This window comes from Bufo bufo, chromosome 4 (genome assembly GCF_905171765.1).
Source record: "Bufo bufo chromosome 4, aBufBuf1.1, whole genome shotgun sequence".
NCBI lineage: Eukaryota > Metazoa > Chordata > Amphibia > Anura > Bufonidae > Bufo > Bufo bufo.
This window is the reverse complement of record NC_053392.1, coordinates 442,282,024-442,300,366: the sequence shown is the minus strand read 5'-3', so window position 1 is coordinate 442,300,366 and position 18,343 is coordinate 442,282,024. Positions and strand designations below refer to the sequence as shown.

At 45.0% G+C, this 18,343-nt stretch overlaps 1 protein-coding gene across 3 annotated transcripts in view; it reads right to left on the bottom strand.

Annotated features, from left to right (window-relative positions):
* The window catches only part of CNKSR3 (CNKSR family member 3), a 151,624-nt gene extending 143,366 nt beyond the window's left edge, over positions 1-8,258 (bottom strand). For 2 of the 3 annotated variants that reach the window (XM_040429392.1, XM_040429394.1), the window contains exon 1: positions 7,892-8,258. In XM_040429392.1, the coding sequence (XP_040285326.1) occupies positions 7,892-7,943 (52 nt within the window). In that variant the 5' untranslated portion in view covers positions 7,944-8,258. The remainder of the gene's footprint in view (positions 1-7,891) is intronic. The other variant, XM_040429393.1, reaches the window with a different exon arrangement.
* Positions 8,259-18,343: the final 10,085 nt, after the last annotated feature.

Genomic DNA, 18,343 nt, shown 5'->3' with positions numbered 1-18,343 from the left:
GAATGATGATGGGCTGATTGTCTTTCCTCCACTTGTCAGCGAGTGCAGCGCCGCTACCTGAGCTCCCACGGAGTGCTGTCCGCATCTTTTGCAGCCCCATTGAAGTGAATGGGTCTGCATCCGAGCAGCCAAAATGGCGGGTCGGATGCGGACAAAACAACGGCCGTGTGCATGAGGCCTAATGTGTATGGAGAGATCCCAACACTCCCCAGCAAATGATGTTGGGGGGACAAGGACCGGGCGAATTGAATATTTTCACCTGCTCCTATATAATAGTTCTCCCAGGAGATAAACCGCCGCTAGAAGTGTCTGGCAGAGGCTTTCTCCTCTCTCCCCATTGAAAACTTTCACAAACTGAAAGTGTATGTGTATGGGGGAGTCGGGTGAGATAGCTGTCGGCCGTACAATCATTCAGCTGACAACTAGGCCTTTACAGGAGCCGACAGTTGGGGCAATTTCTGCTAACTGCCCTGTGTAAAGGCGCCACCGAACACCTTGCTCATTCAGCAGGTAACAGAATCGCTGCTCTGGTGACCTAAATCATCATTTCTGGGCAGCAGATGGTGCAGAGGAGACGACTGCAGCACATAACTGCAGCTCTCACCTCCTCTGATGAGCAGGCAATATGAGAGCAACCACTGAGTAATATTAAAGACGGGTGATGTATAAGATGAACCTTGGCCAAAAATTTGTCGGCTGGGTTAAATTATTGTACAATGGACCAACAGCCAGAATTAATATTAACGGGAGGATTACCCCGGCTATTTCTCTACAGCGGGGGACACGACAGGGATGCCCACTTTCTTCACCCCTCTTTGCGGTCTTTATGGAACCTCTCGCTTGTCGGATACGGGCGGAGCCTAGCATTGTGGGATTTGGTGGGAGGGGAAAGGACGACAAGATCTGTCTATACGCAGATGATGTGTTGCTTTACCTAAATGATGGGTGGAGAATTGTTCCACGTGTTATGCAAATAATAGAGGAGTTTGGTAGTGTCGCCGGATATGAGATAAATTGGACAAAGTCTGTCCTTTTCCCCCTCAATCGGGCACCACCCCAAAATGATCTAAAAGGTCAGAATTATCGCCCCAACGGGCCACTTCGAATACCTAGGAATAAAAATTAGCAGCACCATCGGGGATTATAAAACACTAAATATCATCCCCCTAGTTGATAAAATAAGGGAGAAGATTAGGGTTTGGCAGAAACTTCCGCTCTCTCAGGTTAATAGAATCGCGTTGATCAAAATGATTCTGTTGCCCTGGATATTGAACACGGTTAGTTCTTGCCCTGCCTGGATCGAAGACAGTGTCTTTAATTTGATCGATCGATTGATTAACGATCTGATATGGGGCAGGAAAAGGGTCCGCATTAAGTTGCAATATTTACGACTAGCTGGAAGTGACGGTGGTCTCGGCCTCCCTCACTTCCAAAGTTATTATCTATGCGCACAGCTACAGTGGTGTATCAACACGGGGGATGGGCTATTAATATCTCATATTTTAGGACAACACCCACAGACCACATGTAATATATTCAGTTTATTGGAATCCGGATTCCTGGAGCGCGTGGACTACTCCTGTCCAATTGGCTCAGCGCTACAGAAGGTTTGGAACAAAATTAAGGAACTCATCCAGGCCCCTCATGTTTTGGAGTTCACCCCGCTATGGGATAATCCCTCGTTAACGGAATTTTTGGCCCTTAACGAAAATGATTATTGGACTCGAAGAGGCATTACGTTAGTTTCACACATATGCACAAAAGGAAAAATTAAACCAATAGGGGAAATGTTTCAACAGACACCAAACACTGCATTAGAACACTATAGATATTTGCAACTACAACATGCACTAGCATGCACGCTTAAAGCATCTTTGATAATTGGCACTTCGCGATTTCTATCATTTTGTTATAGTTCATTAGGAAATAAAGTTAGGGTTGCACTAATCTATAGGAGATTAATAGAGGAACTCAGCACGATCACTAAATTTAAAAGCGTAGACAAATGGAAGGCGGATATAGGGGAATGCAACCCTGTACAATGGCAGGAAATATATCAAAATATTAAGAAGGCCTCCCTTTCAAGACAACACCGCTTGACTCAATTTAAAATAATACACCGGTTATATGTTACTCCGAGTCTTCTAACTAAAATGTATGGTAATGAGGGAAAAGAATTCCGTTGTTTGAAATGCTCTTTTGTAGCTGCAGGGTACGTGCACATGCTATGGGGATGCCCAGTAATTAAGACCTTTTGGGATACTATATTTCGGGAATTAGCGGAATCAATCGGGAATACCCCTCCCCTAACTATTCAAGTAGCTGTGCTTGGACTCCTTCCACCTGAATATAAAAATAAAACCACCAAGAGTTCGCAGGTCCGTTGGTTGAAGGGACTCCTATTGGCCAAGGTAATAATTCTTAGACATTGGGTGAAGGATAGACCACCCACAATACACGAATGGCAAAGACTAACGATAAGAGTAACAGATTTTGAATGTATGAAACGTCGTGGCGAGAAATAAATAATGGAAACAGGGATATGGCCGCGAAGAAATGACTAAAATAGAGGTATCACCGGGCTGGAACTGATGATCTACCATCTCTTTAGAAATAATTTATCATATAAGGATCTGGGGGACACACACACACAAAAAAGAGGGCGTGATGCGCCCCCCGCCCCTTGAGGCGGTCGTACCAGGCCAGGTACAGAGGGGGGGATGGGTGGGTGGTTGGAAGGGGATGGTTTTGTTTTGTTATGGGTGACAGAGAATTGGCGATAATTTTGAGGCGCTCTCGGTTTTGATATTTGTTGGGCTATATATGCGTGCCTCGACATTATGGGTAATACTGTACAAATGTACCTGTTGTGTCCATTCTCTGTGATCAGATACCTTTTTATATTGTTATGTCGCAAGAAAATCATTAAAGATATTATCAAAAAAAAAAAAAAAAAAAAGACAAATTATTTGTTCCGAAACTTAACTCAGTGATCAATAACTTGTTCCCACGGAGGCAAATTAAAACTGCAACTGATTAAGATGGCCGTACATATATCAGTTGTGTTTTGCTGGTAGGAGTGCGACACAACAGATATTTGTATTATATATGTTCACTAGTCACCTGGCATCCATAGCCTGACAGCGGGATACAGCATCTTTCTGTCCGGCATAGGAAACTATGGGATCCATTGGCATCCGTTACCCTCCAGCGTTTCCGCACCACACTACCCTACAGGAACACATGGCCAGGTAACTGAACCCAGCCACAGAATAAGCACTGTTGTATTGTTACTTTACGTGCTAGGATTTCAGAGTAGTAGTATCAGTTATTCCCTGTGCACATACGGGTTTATTATATACCCCTGTAGGGAGCTCTGTAATAAGGAAATAATATAGCACCCAATTATATGACAAACGCCTCATGTCTAGTAAAATGAGGGGCAGTACTGGCAGAAGGCACTACATAGGCATTGTGATGCTATTGGATTTCTATAACCCACTGCGGCTCGATGTGCAGCTGCCAACCTTACATGCCAGTGTCAGTAAGTGGGAGAAGAACCTGAGAACTTCCCACATGGTTTGAACAGTCTGCAGAGGATTAGCCTGTAATCTAGTCATCTGAGGACTAACTAGTGTGAACATGGCTCCTGGACACTTTCCAACTCTACTGTGTTCATGCTGCCAGTCCAGACACTACGACACCATTCGTCACCAAGGGGGATGTCACACAAGGCAACACAACGTATCAGAAACTGGGATAAAGTATACTGAGGTTATTGGGAAGATCAGAAGTATCACAGAGACAGCCGTCCATCAGAAGGTCTGCTGCCTGATGGCCTCCGCTTCCGTCTTGTAGCACTGACTGGGATACCTTTCAGTATATGACGGTGTACAACGAGTCTACAGGGCGGATAACAAAGGCTTCCAGACAAGTATAGAACTGGAAACACCTCCTCACACTGGAGGGTTCTGTTCTGACAGGATCCAGGGTGGATCTGTTTGGTAACGGATCCTGACAGGTGACAATGACCTCAAGGCTGGCTTTACATCTCTGGTGTACTTTCAGTTTTTCTGTTCTAGATCCCTCGTATGGAGGACACCAGAGCCACCCGATGTACCCGACTGACTATAACGGGGTCCGTTGGGTTTCCGTTCTGGCGTCCGCCATTCTGCCAGCGCATGCTAAGTTACTGTGTCCTCCTGCTGCAGATGTGAACCTAGCCTTAGGCTGGAATCACACATGCAGTTTTTCTGAGTTTTAGGCCTCTTTCACATATGGCGGTTCCGCAATATATGGGTCACTTGAATGGGTCAACAAATCTAGAGATGCGGTGCGGAACGCAACGGAAGCACGGAAGCACTACGGAGTGCTTCTGTGGTGTTCCGTTCCATGCTTCCGTTCCGCAAAAAGATAGAACGTGTTCTATCTTTTTGCGGAACAGACACATCTCGGATCCCATTCAAGGAAATGGGTCTGCAATTCGCATGTGGCTTCCCCACGGTCAGTGCAGCACGGCCACGGACCCCTTACATTCGTGTGAAAGAGGCCTTAGGCTGTGTTAACTCATCTCATTTTTCCCCCCCACATTTAACATAAAAGTCTGAGGGGAAAAACTTTTTACAATGAAACCAACTACACAGTTCTACCCTTCAGAAGCAACAGCCGGCAGGCACAAGAGAACCATGAACCTAGCGAGAGGAGAGCTGTACACTGTCAGCAGGCATGAGTATATATGGTTGAGGGATAATTGTAGTGCAGTTAAAAGAAGAAAAACTACCACAAGAGGACACAGTTTTAAATTAGAGGGGCAAAGGTTTAAAAGTAATATAAGGAAGTATTACTTTACTGAGAGAGTAGTGGATGCATGGAATAGCCTTCCTGCAGAAGTGGTAGCTGCAAATACAGTGGAGGAGTTTAAGCATGCATGGGATAGGCATAAGGCCATCCTTCATATAAGATAAGGGCCGGGGACTATCCATAGTATTCAGTATATTGGGCAGACTAGATGGGCCAAATGGTTCTTATCTGCCGACACATTCTATGTTTCTATGGTCCATACATAAACACTGTATACAAAATGACAGTCACAACCACCTCAGCAAGTTCCCAATAACTTACTCAGTGATCTCTTACTAAATCTACCAGCAGCCTACTCAATAAACCTCATAGATCTGTCAGATTGCCACCGGCTCCTGGTGTATAAAGGATGGTGGCCGGACCCACACAATGCACAAGGCAAGGAGAAACAACTACAAGCTGGTACATGTACCCACAGGGACCTCAAGCAGCTGGCATGGGAGGAGCTGGCACACCACAAGCTCTTCCCAGACCTGCCAACAGGGTTATTAGAGGATAGGCCCATATTTTTTAGAATATTTCTGCCATTCCCTCCCCCTGGTGTTGATTCCCACAGTCCAGGAAGTGAGCAGCTTTTGTCCCATCTGTTACTATTTCTCTCCAGTTGGGGAGGACCTGTTGCATGCCAGGCCTGCTGACAACTGCCCACATTACCAACATGAGTCGTCCGCCAGTAAGTCAGCAGGTCCCAGTGTCACTTCAGACCAGGACTAAGCGGATTTTAACTGGGGGTAAGTGAAGTCTAAGGTGGAGGGAGCACAGGGGGGAGAAACTTCAAAGACTTCACTGAGAGGAAGCAGATCAGAGGGGGGACATGAGACCCTGCAGCAGAGCAGGCAGGTCAGTCAGCTGGGAAGTACTGCGCCCCCACTACTGCTATCCGTCAACCACTCATCTGCACTAGTATTATCCCTCAACTACTGGCCTGCACTACTGCTATCCTTCAACCACTCATCTGCACTAGTATTATCCCTCAACTACTGGCCTGCACTACTGCTGTCCTTCAACTACTCATCTGCACTACAATTATCCCTCAACTACTGGCCTGCACTACTGCTATCCTTCAACCACTCATCTGCACTAGTATTATCCCTCAACTACTGGCCTGCACTACTGCTATCCGTCAACCACTCATCTGCACTAGTATTATCCCTCAACTACTGGCCTGCACTACTGCTATCCTTCAACCACTCATCTGCACTACAATTATCCCTCAACTACTGGCCTGCACTACTGCTATCCTTCAACCACTCATCTGCACTACAATTATCCCTCAACTACTGGCCTGCACTACTGCTATCCTTCAACTACTCATCTGCACTACAATTATCCCTCAACTACTGGCCTGCACTACTGCTATCCGTCAACCACTCATCTGCACTAGTATTATCCCTCAACTACTGGCCTGCACTACTGCTATCCTTCAACTACTCATCTGCACTACAATTATCCCTCAACTACTGGCCTGCACTACTGCTATCCTTCAACCACTCATCTGCACTAGTATTATCCCTCAACTACTGGCCTGCACTACTGCTATCCTTCAACTACTCATCTGCACTACAATTATCCCTCAACTACTGGCCTGCACTACTGCTATCCTTCAACCACTCATCTGCACTACAATTATCCCTCAACTACTGGCCTGCACTACTGCTATCCTTCAACCACTCATCTGCACTACAATTATCCCTCAACTACTGGCCTGCACTAGTGCTATCCTTCAACTACTCATCTGCACTACTATTAACCCTCAACTACTGGCCTGCACTACTGCTATCCTTCAACTACTCATCTGCACTACTGCTACTACTATTACCCCTCAACTACTGATCTGCACTACTGCTATCCTTCAACCACTGATCTGCACTACTACCACTATCCTTCAGCTACCGATCTGCACTACTACCACTATCCTTCAGCTACTGATCTGCACTACTACTACCACTATCCTTCAGCTACTGATCTGCACTACTACCACTATCCTTCAGCTACTGATCTGCACTACTACTACCACTATCCTTCAGCTACTGATCTGCACTACTACCACTATCCTTCAGCTACTGATCTGCACTACTACCACTATCCTTCAGCTACCGATCTGCACTACTACCACTATCCTTCAGCTACCGATCTGCACTACTACCACTATCCTTCAGCTACTGATCTGCACTACTACTACCACTATCCTTCAGCTACTGATCTGCACTACTACCACTATCCTTCAGCTACTGATCTGCACTACTACTACCACTATCCTTCAGCTACTGATCTGCACTACTACCACTATCCTTCAGCTACTGATCTGCACTACTACTACCGATCTGCACTACTACCACTATCCTTCAGCTACTGATCTGCACTACTACCACTATCCTTCAGCTACTGATCTGCACTACTACTACCACTATCCTTCAGCTACTGATCTGCACTACTACCACTATCCTTCAGCTACTGATCTGCACTACTACTACCACTATCCTTCAGCTACTGATCTGCACTACTACCACTATCCTTCAGCTACTGATCTGCACTACTACCACTATCCTTCAGCTACTGATCTGCACTACTACTACCACTATCCTTCAGCTACTGATCTGCACTACTACCACTATCCTTCAGCTACTGATCTGCACTACTACTACCGATCTGCACTACTACCACTATCCTTCAGCTACTGATCTGCACTACTACCACTATCCTTCAGCTACTGATCTGCACTACTACTACCACTATCCTTCAGCTACTGATCTGCACTACTACCACTATCCTTCAGCTACTGATCTGCACTACTACCACTATCCTTCAGCTACTGATCTGCACTACTACTACCACTATCCTTCAGCTACTGATCTGCACTACTACTTACTGCCCCATCTACTACAGGCTGCCATCATCCCTGACCCCATTAGTATATATTCCTGCCCCTTTAGCCCCTGAACACTACTTCTCTTTACTACTACTACTACTACCCCCAGCACAACTGCTCCAGACTCGCTCTCCTCGCCAGCACACCGGGCACACCACCCACCTCTCATCCAGTCCACTACTTGCGTTGGAGTCCACTTTGTGACAGGTTCCATGATAGGTGGCAAATATCCAGCCCGGACAATGGTGTCTCCTCCGAATAATACTGATGGCAGTGCTCTTCCAGTCTAGCACATCCGCGGCGACTCTCAAGTTCCCATAGTTCAGTTCCCCAGGCCACGGCTGACACACAGGAGGCTGGTGGTGACAGACATGGCTGCTGGTCTCACGGGTCCCCCAGTGGTGTGATGACTGTGCGGACAGAGGAGAAGCGGCGCTCACTGCCTGTCCTGTCTGCTGCTCATTCTCCTCCTAGTCCCGGCCGCTTCCTCCTCCATCCTGCTGTGCCTCCTCCCCACAACGTGAGCCCTCCCCAAACTTCCCATGCCCAGGCCCCTCGTCGTCCCTTTGTCCCTCGGTCCCTCCCTCCGGCGGCTCCTTGTCCTTTCCCAGCATTTTCACACGCGGAGCCCTCCCTCACAGCAAACATTCCGGCTTTACCTCACATCTTCCCAAACAGCAGCCATTGTTCTGCCGCCACACGTCCTCTCCATTAGACTGCACTGTCTGCAGAAAGTGCCAGGTGGACACAGTTCTCCCTGATCTGAAACTTAGCCTTTTTGTGTCAGGTGTTACTTTAAAAATCATCATTCTTGACAACATTTTAACCCACTATAAGAAGAAATGGACAAAGCTGTGAAAGTACTGCGTCCTCTATTTCCTAGAACTGTCCTAAACATTTGTGGACCGCTGCCAGGGTCGACAACTGTCCAGAAATTCCCGGACAGTCCATAAAAATAGGCGACTTTCTTTTCCCGTGTTCGTGAAAAAAAGAAATGTGTCTGTGATTTCTTTATTTTAGGCAGTTGGCACTTGACTATTTTGGTGGTAATTGTCAAAATTTTACAGCTCTCAGTAAATGCTAGTTCAGTGTACTGAGCTATAGACATGTTTTACTGGTTTTCCAATTTGTCCGTAAAAAATGTTGGCTGTCCGTGATTTCGGTACAAGTTCTCCAGAAAAAATAAAAATTTGGGTTGGCAACCCTGACCCCTGCTGAAGAAAAAAAGAGGACTTATTCATTCTACAGACTCATTTTTACCACAATTCCCTTTATTATTCCATCTATGGATAACTTAAAGGGAACCTGTCACCTATACTATGCCGCCCTTCCAGCGGGCTGTCACTTTTGGGTTAAAATTCAGTACTATCAGTTCTGACAGGGCAAACCGTGCAGCGTGTGCCAGTCCAATGAGACTCGTGGCCCTTCCCCTCCTCCTGCCCATGACTAATAGGTTTCTTTCATGTTGGCATGTTCTGCCTGCCAGTCAGATGGGCTGTCACCTCTCCTGCCATGAGTAACTGCTTGTATTACTCATTCAATAATAAAAAGTATCTTTTCATAGACCCCCATGATCCTCGCTGGAAACGGGGCAGCGAGTTCTCTGAAGATCTTTGGCCCTGAGTTATCCAGTCCAGTGTCTTGATAGGACCTGTGCTGCTGGTAGAGGCATGGAGGAGCAGGCCTGGTCATAACTGGTCATAAATGACCTGCCTCCTACAGCCCTTCGTGCAATGAAATCTACGTCAGCTCCAAGATGCTGTAGATTTCAGTCGTTATTTCCACCAGATTTTGGTATAAATAATGATGAATTAGCCGGGTTCGATGACTCAGCCTTTGCAACGCCCTCCCTCTGCCAACACCACGGACGCTTTTTGAAGACTTGGCGAGGGCAGCATAAAATGAAGTTTGCGACTAGTAAAGACTCAAATGCATTGAAAAGTCACAAATCCAGTGGATTTGCAACTTTTTTACGCCAAAAAGAGGTGTATGGGGAATAATAAATTCCAACTGGAGATAAAGGAGCATGGTCTTTAGTGTCCAAGGATCCAGACCCCCATGATCAATCGTCTGCATGTCTTTATGAGATATCAAAAGCTGACACCTGAATTGTAATAAGTCTTCAGCCTCATGCACACAGCAATGTTTTACAGACCCACAGAGGTGCCAGGAACCTTACTGTACCTGTGTGTGCCACGGAGAAAACATTCAAGTGGTGATTGCATATCACAGAGGAGATAGCAGTGACTTTCTGTCTCTTCCACCATATAATGTGTAATATACCAGGGTACATTTTCAGACTTACGTGACATAACCCACCCCAGAGATTACTTATAAGGCACTAGTCCCACATATATACATTACAAAGTCAGGACCTGGCTGTAAATTAGCAATTGCATGGCCTCCACCTTTTCACAATCAGCCTCCAGCTTTATTTGTTTCTTTTGTCCCTTTCAAACCTTACCTGTTGTCTTCTATTCTGTGTGTCCCTTTTGTGTTTATGGCTGTTTTAATATTATGGTAAATGTATGTGTATTTTTTTGAGTGTAAATGTGCGCGCTTATTTACAACCATTGACAAACAAATTCACTGACAAAGGCCACTTGATATTGCGACATTTCAGTATACATACAGTACAGACCAAATGTTTGGACACACCTTCTCATTCAAAGAGTTTTCTTTATTTTCATGACTATGAAGGCATCAAAACTATAAATTAACACATGTGGAATTATATACATAACAAACAAGTGTAAAACAACTGAAAATATGTCATATTCTAGGTTCTTCAAAGTAGCCACCTTTTGCTTTGATTACTGCTTTGCACACTCTTGGCATTCTCTTGATGAGCTTCAAGAGGTAGTCCCCTGAAATGGTCTTCCAACAGTCTTAAAGGAGTTCCCAGAGATGCTTAGCACTTGTTGGCCCTTTTGCCTTCACTCTGCGGTCCAGCTCACCCCAAACCATCTCGATTGGGTTCAGGTCCGGTGACTGTGGCGTCCAGGTCATCTGGCGCAGCACCCCATCACTCTCCTTCATGGTCAAATAGCCCTTACTTTCAAAGTTTTCCCAATTTTTCGGCTGACTGACTGACCTTCATTTCTTAAAGTAATGATGGTCACTCGTTTTTCTTTACTTAGCTGCTTTTTTCTTGCCATAATACAAATTCTATGTGTATCCACCTGACTTCTCCTCAACGCAACTGATGGTCCCAACCCCATTTATAAGGCAAGAAATCCCACTTATTAAACCTGACAGGGCACACCTGTGAAGTGAAAACCATTTCAGGGGACTACCTCTTGAAGCTCATCAAGAGAATGCCAAGAGTGTGCAAAGCAGTGATCAAAGCAAAAGGTGGCTACTTTGAAGAACCTAGAATATGACATATTTTCAGTTGTTTCACACTTGTTTGTTATGTATATAATTCCACATGTGTTAATTCATAGTTTTGATGCCTTCAGTGTGAATCTACAATTTTCATAGTCATGAAAATAAAGAAAACTCTTTGAATGAGAAGGTGTGTCCAAACTTTTGGTCTGTACTGTACATATGGTGATAATCTACTTTTATCGTTTTAGATACAGTATACCAAGCAACTGAATTAAAGGGGTTGTGCCAAATTCCACAAGCTAGGGAATAGCCTTCCGATCAGTGACTGTCTGACCGCTGTGACCCCCACTGATCACAGAAACAGGGGTCCCGTTCCCTTGAATGACTGCCGGACATAGCTGACTACAACGCTTGGCTATCTCATATACTGATGAATAGAGCTGCAACCCCTTTAATATAATGACTCTACCTAACAATATGTTTGTTGCAGATATGACTATAACCAAAATCCATTAATATTATTTATGACGGCAAGCTTAGAAAGAACTGGAGCGGTGGCTGTGTGTACGCACTGTGTGAGTTATGGAAAAGGCCAAGCTCTCTTGGTCAACTGTTCTCTAACCCCCACACAACGGAATTGAGAGCCGTGCACTTGTATATTACCGTCCTGTCTCTTTCTGGACGTGGCAGCCAGCAGCCACCTCATCAGGCTGGAAGGTCGTTCATGGGACCCCATTTCCTGAAATCGTTGTGTGGTTGGTTCTCTCTTGTATCAGATATTTATTGCACATACTGTAGATATAATATAAGGGTGCATTCACATGACTGTAAGTATTTTGCAGTCCACAAAATGCAGATCCGCAAAAAATATGGACGGCGTCTGTGTGACATTTTTTGCGAATCCATTATAACAATGCCTATTCCTGTCCGCAAAAAAGACAAGAATAGCACATGTTCTAAATTTTTTGCGGACCCGTTGAAATTAATGGGTCTGCATCCATTCCGCCCAAAACGTGGATCGGATGCGGAGCAAAAATACTGTCGTGTGAATGGGGACTAAATGTCTGAGATGGGAATACCTCTTTTAGGCTTCATTCACTATATAGGACATGTTCTATCTTTGAACGGAACGGAAATACGGAAACAGAATGCATACGAAGTACATTCCATTTTTTTCCGGACCCATTGAAATGAATGGTTCCGTATACGGAACGCAAAACAACGGAACGTAAGCAGGAAAAAAACGTTCATGTGCAAGAGGCCTTAAGCCTCATGCAGACGTCCGTGGAACGGGGTCCGTGAGATACTAGACTGGCATCCTGCTTAGTGCAGGAGCGCACGGCGTCATTGGTTGCTATGACGCCGTGCTTTGTGCACAGTACAGTATTACACTCTTATGATCTAGACGAGTGTATTACTTTACTGCGGCAATAAGCGAACGGCATCATAGCAACCAATGACGCCGTGCGCTCCTGCACTAAGCAGGATGCCAGTCAGGTATCTCACGGACCCCGTTCCACGGACGTGTGCATGAGGCTTTACTCTGACAGAGCAGGAGATTGTGATCTCTAACAAAATGACAGGTAAAGCCATGCTTCTCAGTCCTCACAACTAGGGATGAGCGAATCGACTTCGGATGAAACATCCGAAGTCGATTCGCATAATACTTCATTTAAATACTGTACGGAGTGAGCGCTCCGTACAGTATTAGAATGTATTGGCTCCAATGAGCCGAAGTTACCACTTGGAACCGAACCCGAGTTTGGGAAATGTTTTTTTACAGTAGAAATTGATTTATGAAGTTATTATACAAAGTCTCGCGAGACTTCGCAAAGTAATAACTTCGGCTCATAGGAGCCAATACATTCTAATACTGTACGGAGCGCTCGCTCCGTACAGTATTCAAATGAAGTATTATGCGAATCGACTTCGAATGTTTCATCCGAAGTCGATTCGCTTGTCCCTACTCACAACATTTTTACTTACTGCAGGTAATTTTGCTAAACCTTATAAGTTCACTCAGAGCTCAGTCCCATCATTCCGTGGGGGTGAGGTCACTCCTGCTCTCAGCTAATCAGATAACAGTCTTTCTGGTACAGTGTCGGACTGGGGGTACCTAGGGCGCACCAGTAAAATTTATTTTGGAGGCCCACCGTATGGATACATTCGAATATAATAAATAATTGAACAAGTTGTTTATATGAACATAGACTGCTTGAGGTGCTGTAAATTGAATATACAGTATGTATGTAGTGCAGTAAATTTAATGTGTTATGTGCCACTTATGCAGGGGGTGGGAGACTATGAGCCCATCTTGCTCAGGGGCCCACCGGGGATTCCCCTGTACCCCTGTGGGCCAGTCCAAGCCTGTCCTGGTATGCAGGTTACCATAGAAACCTGTGTGCAGTGAGAGACCTGCTGATCAGTCTGGACTCTACAGTTCATGACTAAAGTAAAATCTACTGACCAATGGATTTAGAAAATGTCTTCTTTTAACTGTCCCTTTATGTTGAAAGCTAATCTTTGTAAACATGAGAAAACCTCTTTAACCACCTCAGCCCCCATGGCTTAAACACCCTGAAAGACCAGGCCACTTTTTACACTTCTGACCTACACTACTTTCACCGTTTATTGCTCGGTCATGCAACTTACCACCCAAATGAATTTTACCTCCTTTTCTTCTCACTAATACAGCTTTCATTTGGTGGTATTTCATTGCTGCTGACATTTTTACTTTTTTTGTTATTAATCGAAATTTAACGATTTTTTTGCAAAAAAATGAAATTTTTCACTTTCAGTTGTAAAATTTTGCAAAAAAAAACGAGATCCATATATAAATTTTGCTCTAAATTTATTGTCTACATGTCTTTGATAAAAAAAAATGTTTGGGTAAAAAAAAAATGGTTTGGGTAAAAGTTATAGCGTTTACAAACTATGGTACAAAAATGTGAATTTCCGCTTTTTGAAGCAGCTCTGACTTTCTGAGCACCTGTCATGTTTCCTGAGGTTCTACAATGCCCAGACAGTACAAACACCCCACAAATGACCCTATTTCGGAAAGTAGACACCCTAAGGTATTCGCTGATGGGCATAGTGAGTTCATAGAACTTTTTATTTTTTGTCACAAGTTAGCGGAAAATGATGATTTTTTTTTTTTTTTCTTACAAAGTCTCATATTCCACTAACTTGTGACAAAAAATAAAAACTTCCATGAACTCACTATGCCCATCAGCGAATACCTTGGGGTGTCTTCTTTCCAAAATGGGGTCATTTGTGGGGTAGTTATACTGCCCTGGCATTCTAGGGGCCCAAATGTGTGGTAAGGAGTTTAAAATCAAATTCTGTAAAAAATGACCAGTGAAATCCGAAAGGTGCTCTTTGGAATATGGGCCCCTTTGCCCACCTAGGCTGCAAAAAAAGTGTCACACATCTGGTATCTCCGTATTCAGGAGAAGTTGGGGAATGTGTTTTGGGGTGTCATTTTACATATACCCATGCTGGGTGAGAGAAATATCTTGGCAAAAGACAACTTTGTATAAAAAAAAATGGTAAAAGTTGTCTTTTGCCAAGATATTTCTCTCACCCAGCATGGGTATATGTAAAATGACACCCCAAAACACATTCCCCAACTTCTCCTGAATACGGAGATACCAGATGTGTGACACTTTTTTGCAGCCTAGGTGGGCAAAGGGGCCCATATTCCAAAGAGCACCTTTCGGATTTCACTGGTCATTTTTTACAGAATTTGATTTCAAACTCCTTACCACACATTTGGGCCCCTAGAATGCCAGGGAAGTATAACTACCCCACAATGACCCCATTTTGGAAAGAAGACACCCCAAGGTATTCCGTGAGGGGCATGGCGAGTTTCCTAGAATTTTTTATTTTTTGTCACAAGTTAGTGGAAAATGATGATTTTTTTTTTCTTACAAAGTCCTCATATTCCACTAACTTGTGACAAAAAATAAAAAATTCTAGGAACTCGCCATGCCCCTCACGGAATACCTTGGGGTGTCTTCTTTCCAAAATGGGGTCACTTGTGGGGTAGTTATACTGTTATGACCAGTGAAATCCGAAAGGTGCTCTTTGGAATATGGGCCCCTTTGCCCACCTAGGCTGCAAAAAAGTGTCACACATCTGGTATCTCCGTATTCAGGAGAAGTTGGGGAATGTGTTTTTGGGGTGTCATTTTACATATACCCATGCTGGGTGAGAGAAATATCTTGGCAAAAGACAACTTTTACCATTTTTTTTATACAAAGTTGTCTTTTGCCAGATATTTCTCTCACCCAGCATGGGTATATGTAAAATGACACCCCAAAACACATTCCCCAACTTCTCCTGAATACGGAGATACCAGATGTGTGACACTTTTTGCAGCCTAGGTGGGCAAAGGGGCCCAAATTCCTTTTAGGAGGGCATTTTTAGACATTTGGATACCAGACTTCTTCTCACACTTTGGGGCCCCTAAAATGCCAGGGCAGTATAAATACCCCACATGTGACCCCATTTTGGAAAGAAGGCACCCCAAGGTATTTAATGAGGGGCATGGCGAGTTCATAGAAACAAAAAAATTTTGGCACAAGTTAGCGGAAATTGATTTTTTTGATTTTTTTCTCACAAAGTCTCCCTTTCCGCTAACTTGGGACAAAAATTTCAATCTTTCATGGACTCAATAAGCCCCTCAGCAAATACCTTGGGGTGTCTTCTTTCCAAAATGGGGTCATTTGTGGGGTGTTTGTACTGCCCTGGCATTTGAGGGTCTCCGCAATCATTACATGTATGCCCAGCATTAGGAGTTTCTGCTATTCTCCTTATATTGAGCATACGGGTAATGAGATTTTTTTTTTCCGTTCAGCCTCTGGGCTGAAAGAAAAAAATGAACGGCACAGATTTCTTCATTCGCATCGATCAATGTGGATGAAAAAATCTCTGCCAAAAAAAGAAAAAGGAGGGGAAAGGCGTCTGCCAGGACATAGGAGCCCCGCCCAACATCCATACCCACTTAGCTCGTATGCCCTGGCAAACCAGATTTCTCCATTCACATCAATCGATGTGGATGAATAAATCATTGCCGGGATTTTTTTTTTTTATATATATATACAAAGTGTTTGCCAAAGTATATGAACACCGCCACCGGTCCTCAGCTCATATGCCTCGGCAAACATATCTTTTACTGCAGAGGAGAAATCTCGTCTTGCAGCGCCACATACACCGACTTGCGTGTAATCTGACAGCAGCGCAATGCTTCTGTCAGAATGCACATCAGTGCTGCAGCTAGTCGATCGTTGGTCCACCTGGAAGGTAAAAAAAAACAAAACAAAAAAGAAAAAACCAGGCCGCAACGCAATAAATTTATTAACTGTTGAACAGAACATAGAAACTTTTTTAAACTTTTTTACTGAACGTTAACTTTTTTACTTACCGGTAAGTTTTTTTACCTTTATAGAACAAACCTCTCCTTCCCCATGGGACAATGTGCAAAGCGCAAATCGCCCAAAGATGTGGCGAAGTACGTTATGCACTTTATCCCAGGTGAAAGGAGAGGTTTGCAGCAGCTGTGAGTAAAAGGGCCCTAATAGCCCTGTGTGCCTGTCCTGTGAGATGCAATCCCTATGCTAGGTGTACCTGTGTGTGGTACTTCCGGAAACACTCACCAAAGCATAGGCAGGGTGGTCAGGACAGTCAGGACAGAAATAGCGGGTGTCACGCCTTATTCCACTCCTGCTACAGACACGACATTTTTTTCGGGGTGGCGGTTGGGTTGAGGTACCACAACGACACTGGGGAAATGTCGCTCGTGTAGACGGCTAACTACACTGGTGGATGGGGCCACGGAACCTCCTGGATAAAGGAGGTTCTCGATGATCTCTTCCTGGAATTTGAGGAAGGATCCTGTTCTCCCAGCCTTACTGTAGAGAACAAAACTATTATATGCAACCAATTGAATTAAATATACAGACACCTTCTTATACCAGCGTCTGGTGCGTCGGGAAACTAAATAGGGAGCCAACATCTGGTCATTGAAGTCCACCCCTCCCATGAGCGCATTATAGTCGTGGACTGAGAGGGGCTTTTCAATGACACGGATTGCCCTTTCAATTTGGATTGTCGTGTCTGCGTGAATGGAGGAGAGCATGTAAACGTCACGCTTGTCTCTCCATTTCACCGCAAGCAGTTCTTCATTACACAAGGCAGCCCTCTCCCCCCTTGCAAGACGAGTGGTAACGAGCCGTTGGGGGAAGCCCACGCGACTAGTTCGCGCGGTGCCACAGGCGCAAATCCGTTCTAGAAACAAATGCCTAAAGAGGGCCACACTTGTGTAAAAATTGTCCACATAAAGATGGTACCCCTTGCCGAATAAGGGTGACACCAAGTCCCAGACTGTCTTCCCACTGCTCCCCAGGTAGTCAGGGCAACCGACCGGCTCCAGGGTCTGATCTTTTCCCTCATAGATCCGAATTTGTGGGTATAGCCTGTGGCCCTTTCACAGAGCTTATACAATTTGACCCCATACCGGGCACGCTTGCTTGGGATGTATTGTTTGAAGCCAAGGCGCCCGGTAAAATGTATTAGGGACTCGTCTACGCAGATGTTTTGCTCGGGGGTATACAAATCTGCAAATTTCTGGTTGAAATGGTCTATGAGGGGCCGAATTTTGTGGAGCCGGTCAAAAGCTGGGTGGCCTCTGGGATGGGAGGTGGTGTTGTCGCTAAAATGCAGAAAACGCAGGATGGTCTCAAATCGTGTCCTGGACATAGCAGCAGAGAACATGGGCATGTGATGAATTGGGTTCGTGGACCAATATGACCGCAATTCATGCTTTTTAGTTAGACCCATGTTGAGGAGAAGGCCCAGAAAATTTTTAACTGGACTGGTTTCCACCGGAAAGACTGGTCATAAGAGCTTCCCGGGTTGGCGGATATAAATTGTGTGGCATACCGATTTGTTTCTGCCACGACTAAGTCCAAGAGCTCCGCAGTCAAGAACAGCTCAAAAAATCCCAGGGCCGAACCGATATGAGCCGTCTCAACCCGAACTCCAGACTAGGCGGTGAAAGGGGGAACTAATGGTGCGGCTGAAGTTGGTAACTGCCAATCAGGGTTTGCCAGCACCTCAGGGATTCTAGGGGCTCTACGGGCCTGTCTGCGCGGTGGCTGCGACGGGGTAACTACTGCACGTGCCACCGTACCAGCTTCAACTGCCCTTCTGGTGCTCGCCACGTCACCATGTTGTACGGCAGTGCTGGGTACTAGGTCCAGGAAGGGCTGCGCTGCTGGTGTA